Genomic DNA, 7500 nt, shown 5'->3' on the forward strand with positions numbered 1-7500 from the left:
GGCCGATAATTATTCACATCAGTTCGCTCACCTTGTTTAAACAATGGAGTCACTCTAGCGCATCTCCAGTCATCAGGAAAAGAACCCGAACTTAAAGACTTGTTGAAGATATTACATAAAGGGATCGAGATAAGATCCGCACATTCCCGAATTAGTTTGGCAGAAATATTATCGAGACCTGTTGCTTTGGATTTAGATAATTTATTTAGAAGAGAAAAAACATTGCTACTACTAATTTGACTGAAAACGAACTTGTTGTTGCTCCTAACAATGTAATAGGCATAACTTGAACCGTCAGTAACAAGAGGTACCTCATTAGCAAGTTTGGTTCCAATTGTTGAAGAGTGATCATTTAATTGCAGTATCCCCAAGAGCATTTGAAAACAATAGTTTATGCAAAATTTGGGGGGCAAACAAAGTGTATTATGGGGAATTCGAAACTAGAGAGTTAGAATGAAAAAATGCATTAGCATAATAGGATCTTATTACGTAGCCTTTTGTAAACAGCCCAGTCTTGAGGATCGTTAGACTTAATAGCTTTCCGTTTAGCCACATCGCGATCGAGCATACCCTTCCGCAGGTCTGATGTGATCCAAGGTATCTTGCGTGACCTTACACGTTTTGTTTTGATTGGAGCATGACTGTTCACAATACTCAAAAATTTAGCTTTCCAGTCAGCCCACAAAACGTTCGGGTCATCATCACTGGTATAAGGCCGATCTTGTCGAGAAATTTCCCTGTGAAAGTTTTCTCGGTTAAAATTACAAAAACTTCTGTAAGTTTTAGTGGAATGCCCTTTGAAAGCAAATTCCGGAGATAGTTTACGATAAGCATAAATGAGGCTGTGATCACAAACGCCAACATGCAAAACTCCTGAACAGACTACCCTGTTAATACAGTTTGTAAATATTACATCAAAGCTCAACAATTCAAACATCACTGAAACGCTTGAAAACATAACATTCTTTAATCGCTTGACAAATTATGAGAAAGATGATTGCAAGAAGATTTTGTACTGTAAGGCAAATATGGCTCCTGAGCTACTCAAATGAGAGCCGCTTTATACGAGTATTCAAGAAATTAAGGTTCGGTCCAATCTCGACCCCAGAGGTCTTCTTTTGACTGAGGGAGAGGAGAGCTCTGGGGAACCCTGAACCAATTGTCTTCTCATTGGTTTTCGTGAAGAACAATCAAAATCGTCTCTAATTGGTGCATTCAAGTTAGCACGAGGAGTGAGAAGGCGCCGTAAGATTCAAATAGCCAATTTTGGCCATGAAAGCCCTACGGCGCATGTTCTCCTTCATAGAGTTTCCCAGAGCCTTGGGTCGATCCGAGGCTCTGGTGACGAGAATGGGTTCGGTCAAATTGAAGCGTGAAATGTAACATTTACTACAAACCTGTGACTGTCCAAACATTTACAACGTTGTTAATTGCCCCAGCAAGAAGTCTACCATTTGCCTGAAGTCATCAAAGAAAGAAACGAAGAAAGAAGATGGTTGTAAAGTAAGCTGGCTGAAATATAAAACTCATTAATCACGATATGAATTGGCATAAGTCAGTGATTAGCAATAGGCCATTTCCAAGTTCATGTCTGCCTCCTCTTCAAAGTGAGTCTAAGTGCGAAGTTTTTGTTGTAAAAATTAGTTTTCATTCATATGTAAAGTAGAACTAATTACCATCACAAAAACTTTGCACTTAGACTCGCTTTGAAGAGGAGGCAGACATGAACTCGGAAATGGCCTATTGACTGGTTGACCGGCCATAAATGATTTACTTCATCAACTTGGCTGTCTTAAAAAGATTGGTGCTTCGTTAAATTTATTTCCCGTTCGAATCCGGGTATTGAGATCAGCATGCCTTTTCTCCAGCAAGGGTGCTATTAAGTGTTGAGTCGGGCTGTGAGTGATAAACCAATTTTATACCATTCCACAGAAAATACAGCCAATCACAGAACGCAGGAAGACGTACTAAATTCGTCAGAATCGCATAGCTGGGAGAATTCTCGCCATCTGATTGGCTACCAAGGCGAGGTATTCAGTATGGAATTGCGACTTGTAAGCGAGGTTGACTGATATTGCACCGTACGAACGAAAGCAAAATAAGAATAAAAAATATTATCTCCGTTTATAAAGCAAAAACCTCACCGAAGGTAGGAAACAGAAGATTTTCCTTTCTTTAATTTGATTTTAGAGATTTGAAGACGTCTCTGTGAAAACCATCTATGTATTTTGCGACATCTGTCTACACAACCAATTTACAAAGATAGAGATACCGCAGATTTTGCAACAATTTTACGTTTCCGTCAGTTTATAGTAGTAATAGAGGTTTTGCACGGCGGCCATGTTGCATGGCAGAAACAATACATTCTTTTTTCTATAGGAACAAATGTTCTTTCTAATGCAAAACATTTTCATTGTTCTTGCCATGCAACATGGCTTCCGTGCAAAACCTCTATAGGACGGAGTGGAGTCCAATTCGGTCTGTAATCATACGAGTGATTAACAAAATCGGACGACCGCGTAGCGGGAGTCCGATTAGCCTAATAGGAGTATGGTTACAGACCGAATTGGACAACGATTACAATGCAACTTGTCTCGCAACAATTTTGGCCGTTGCAGGGCATGTTACACCGTGAAATGTTTCGTGCAACTTGTGCCGCCTCGATTTCGCCAAAAGATTGGGAGACAAGTTCACAGTGTAACATCGCCTTAAGGACGGTGCCTACTATTGTTATTGCGCATACGTTCTGCCCATCTCGAGATAGTCGGATTTCCTATGGGTGGTGCTTATTAATACAGGGATATTTTTGCGGAGTTTAAAACTATGCGAAGAAAGCAGAACTTAGCAAGTGCTCTTGGTAAACAAAAAGAAAATTGGGGGTAACCACGCATTTTTCAGAGATAATTAAGCTTCCAGTTGGAAAAGAACGCTATACATTGCTTTGTATTTGTATGAAAGCTTTTTACAAATATTGTTGATTAATTATCTTCGAAAAATGCGTGGTTATCCCCAATTTTCTTTTTGATTTCAATGACACTTGTTAAGATCTGCATTTCCCGCATATTCAGTAAACTGTACAAAAATACTCTTGAATTAGTAGGCACCGTCCTTAACTAGTAGACGAGCTCCGCGCGCGCGGAGCACCATAGTTAAGAAAATATGGCAACCAATCGATGCGAGAAATTTTGGTTTTAGCTATGACGTCATCAATCGTCCGTCCACCCCTCCACGTATGCCAATGTGACCAGTATCACGTGACAATATCGCGGGGCTCAGGTTAAGAGTACTTGTGCCCAACAACATGGTGATATTGTGCAAATATCAATATGCAGCTTGATAGTGAGGCGGAGAGGACAAAAACAATAGAAGCAAGTGGCAATGAATGTGAAAGATATATCCACTTTCCTTTGTCTTTGTCCTCTAAACCTCTCTTTCAAACTGAATTTTAATATAACAAAAGTGGCCTATTGACATCTGCCAAAACAAGGTATCTGCTGGCCAGTATCATGCTACGGTATCGCGGGCTCAAGTTTAGAGTTCATCGAGGTCAGTTGTTTTTTTCAGTTGACCGCTGACCAGGTACTAGTTTTTTTATTGGACCGCAGGCTAAAGCCAGGTTAACTTCTTGTAATAGGCCTTTTACAACAGTATGAATGAAGGGGTAGTTTCTAAAGAAACTGTGGTGCTGCGTCGGTGGGGAAGTAGTATACAAAAATTTGGTTTTATCAACGGAGTTGATAATGTAAATTTGCCACCGTACAGAGATTCTAAAAGCTGACGTTTCGAGCGTTAGCCCTTCGTCAGAGCGAATCGATTCGCTCTGACGAAGGGCTAACGCTCGAAACGTCAGCTTTTAGAATCTCTGTACGGTGGCAAATTTACATTATCAACTCCGTTGATAAAACCAAACTTTTACAACAGTAGCCTATTTTCGCGATTTCGAGTTGCTGTTTGCCTCAGTTTCAAAGCGAGTCCTGGTGCCCAAACGTTCAAATGGAAATGGTGATGTATTCTCATGCAAATCAAATTCATTATTATTTGAATGGTTTAGCACTAGTCAACACTCGTTTTGAACCAGAGCGAAACAGCAACTCGGAAATGGCCCGTCACGTTGCGAAGTAACAAACTTTTTGAAATACATTTGATTACAAAAATCAGCGATAATACACGGCGTTTCGAAGTCATCTTTGAGGAAACGAGGAGCGAAATCAAAAACAGAGCAGGCTCTGATGATCATACAGCGCATCTTAATTCCTCCATTCGCGCATAACCACATAGCCTTGCCGTATCAATACAGCTAGACCGACGTTTGATATTTTGCTTTAACGACCGAACGGTCGAGGTTATTAAGTTGTTTATTATATGGCTAACAGAGCAGTTCTAAAGAAGAGAAAATTAATTTGCATAACCTATAATCGGGCTGTGGGCATTACGAGAAAATAATGCCCTCGCGCTTAGCTGCTCGAGCTCTTAGCCAATGAGAGCGCCCGTTATATCGGGCATAAACACAAATATGGGTTATTGACCAAGCGTGAGGTCAAGATGGCTGGATATTGGCCAAGTTATTTTTTTGGGTGATGTAGCAGCTCTCGAAACGTATAACCGTTTGGTTCGCTATCCTAGCCAAAAACAAAAGACTAAACAACTGAAACAATGACTTGGCTACCGGTAAAAACAATAGAAGCTGCTTACAATACCAAACAGTAGCATGCAGGTTACGAGAGCTGCTACACTACTGCACGAGGCCACTATCCAGCCATCTTGACCGAACAAGCTTGGTCAATAAAGGATTTATTATATGGGATAAAACACCAAAAAATGATCTTTGATCTTGCGGGACCAAGCGAGAAATCTCGGGTAGCCAATCACAACGCGGGATTTGGCTCACCTTGCCCGCTCACGGAGGTAGTTGCATAATAATAAATATTGTTGTATTTTGTCATTGGCATAGTCCGCAATCTTCGAGAAAGAGCATCCAGGGTTTGGAGGCAAAGTAAGAAAAAGAAGAGAACTTTTCGTAAGGACAGTTTACACAGATCCAATAAGCTATCATTGCCTTACATTAAAACAAACGTGGTGAATTTCCTCTCTGGTAGAAGCCTCAGTGACACCTTTCTTTTCAGCTCCTTCATGGTGTGATAACAAGAAAGCACAAGTCTGCTGCAAAATGTTGTGCGTCTTTGAAGACATGTTCCACACATGGACAACATCATCCATACCACTATTGAATTAAAATCAAACCCAGAAATCAGATCATTGCAATTAAACACGAAGACGCATAATAAAAAGGGTCGCTTTTGTTTGAATTCGTTCAAGCACGACTGATTACTTTTCCAAGATGGTGACCAACAAACAGCAACACAGAGAAAGAAGCACCAAAAGGATATTTGTAGTGCGAGAAAAAGGGGCTGGGAATTAAAAAAAAAAAAAAAAAAAAAAGAGCGACAAATAACATTTTATGACATATTACGGACACAATGCCATAAGGGGCTTTTTATTGCACAAATTATCACAGAGCTCGGTTGCGTCGACGGTTGATTGATAAATATTTGCATGTGCCTAAGGTACCACGTCTTTTATAGTGCGTCTTCGGTGTTTAACACCATTAAATTACATTCTCTGAAAATTCGCGGCTGATCTTTCTCGTTGCAGTAAATAATAACCTTTTACATAGAAAAGCGTAGTCGTCACGCTGCCACCTATTGCAATCGCTATCTTGAGAAAGACAAAGTGATGTTGTCGCACTAAGGTGCAGTATTACGGTTTATCAAAATATCTTGATAGGACATCATTACTTTGAGAATTGCTATTTTGATATTTTATTGATATTTTGGTGATAGCAGAATGATAATATCGAGAAATCATTTTCATCATAACGTGCATGTCAAATATCAAACTATCATGATCGTACGAGATTATCATCATAGATGCTCAATAATTTCCCCTTGCAAATTCTGTAATTGTCACTATCATAATCATTAACTTGAAAAAGTGGTAAATTGAGATATTAAACCGCAATCCACTGTATATACCAACCGCTTCACACCCGTCAAGTAAAATATGAGATTACCTTGAAGCCAAAAATTGTTTGCTCGAGTTCCACACACAAGAAGTTACCTATAAGCAAAGAAACCGAAACAATTTGTGAAATCATACATGAGCTAAGAGACACAACCTCCTAGCACAAAAGCATAGCGTTTGTTTGGATAGCTTCATACAGTTCCACACAGAGACAATTTCCAACAGCCTAAAAATAGCACATAACAGAATGAGAACAACATGAGTATCAGACCTGGTTCTTGTGTGCCTTGAATCGATTCACAGGACAACAAGGTATGTCCCCTGTAGATGAAAAAGTTCTGTTGTTCACATGCTCCATATACATACTACCAAATACTTTGAACGGAGCAAATATTTTTAACGTCAGCCCATCTTCAAATTAATATTTCTATTGCATGAGCTCCCCCGTTCCTCAGCATAACTACAATAAAACTGTCTTTCTGGTTCCTGCAAAAGGGTGTTTGAATTTGCCGTCTGGGTTTTAATTTTCAGGCCCGCTTGCAACTGCGATGGGCCTTTGCCGCTCACCCGGCGTCCATGCCGGTCAAAGACAATTGAGTTCGTACCCTGCAAGCCTCTAGTTGATGTGCTTGGAAGCGAGTACAGAGGGTGCAAAACAAAATTTTTCAGTCCGTCGGTACTCAACATTGGCGCCATGTGAAAAAGAGCCTTGAGTATTTATTGGGTGTCACCACTGGCTATACTAAAAGAACACTGTTTTAGATACAGAAGTCAAATGGGCTTAAACAATTTACATGAATGTAATATACCTAGAAGGTCTGCAGCGATGCGTGCATCCGGCAATCGATCTCTTGCTTTCACCTTTGCTTTACTAGCAAGTGTTTTTACAAGTTCAATAACCGACCATTCTCTGTGACTAGCAGGAAGCCATGTACTGAGACAACAGGCTGACAAGGCATTGACCAGTGATAATGAACCTGAAGCACCAGACAAGCAGTTACCTTAGGAAAAAAAAAGAGGAATAGGAGTTAGTTTGGCCTTAAATAAGCGAAGAGTATGCCTTTGCACATTTGCCATTTGATAGTCACCACATGTTTCCATTGGGAAAGAGAAGGATCAAGTTAATGCTGTGGCAGGCTCTACAACAAACTGAAATGAATTTTCAGGAATTTGACGTTCATATGGTTTTTGCTCAAGGCCTGTTGGTCAGGCGACAATTAAACAACAATAAACATGGTAATACAGTACGGATAAGAAAGAACATACCTCCCTTTTCTGCGAGTAAATTCACCAATGTTTGTGTCACAGTAAAACTTGGCAGGCACAGTGCATTGTGATCCGACGTAGAAGGAGTTACATCACTCTTGTCTCTTGGGCTCATCTGACCCTGATTCCTAAGTAAGCCTGAATCAGTTCGTAGGGTTTAAGTGGATTCGTTGCATGAATGTGATAAATTAACGATTTCACTCGCAAGGATTC

The 7500-nt window shown here is 40.2% G+C and overlaps 1 protein-coding gene across 1 annotated transcript in view; it reads right to left on the minus strand.

Moving 5' to 3' along the window:
- The window catches only part of LOC137992692 (probable E3 ubiquitin-protein ligase HERC1), a 151866-nt gene that overhangs the window by 36115 nt on the left and 108251 nt on the right, over positions 1 to 7500 (minus strand). Inside the window, exons 42-47 of the mRNA XM_068838173.1 lie at positions 7288 to 7425; positions 6831 to 7022; positions 6293 to 6342; positions 6071 to 6117; positions 5062 to 5221; positions 1398 to 1458 (exon numbers count right to left, since the gene is read on the minus strand). Coding sequence (XP_068694274.1) covers positions 1398 to 1458; positions 5062 to 5221; positions 6071 to 6117; positions 6293 to 6342; positions 6831 to 7022; positions 7288 to 7425 — 648 coding nt within the window. The remainder of the gene's footprint in view (positions 1 to 1397; positions 1459 to 5061; positions 5222 to 6070; positions 6118 to 6292; positions 6343 to 6830; positions 7023 to 7287; positions 7426 to 7500) is intronic.

Source organism: Montipora foliosa, chromosome 2 (genome assembly GCF_036669935.1).
Source record: "Montipora foliosa isolate CH-2021 chromosome 2, ASM3666993v2, whole genome shotgun sequence".
Lineage (NCBI taxonomy): Eukaryota > Metazoa > Cnidaria > Anthozoa > Scleractinia > Acroporidae > Montipora > Montipora foliosa.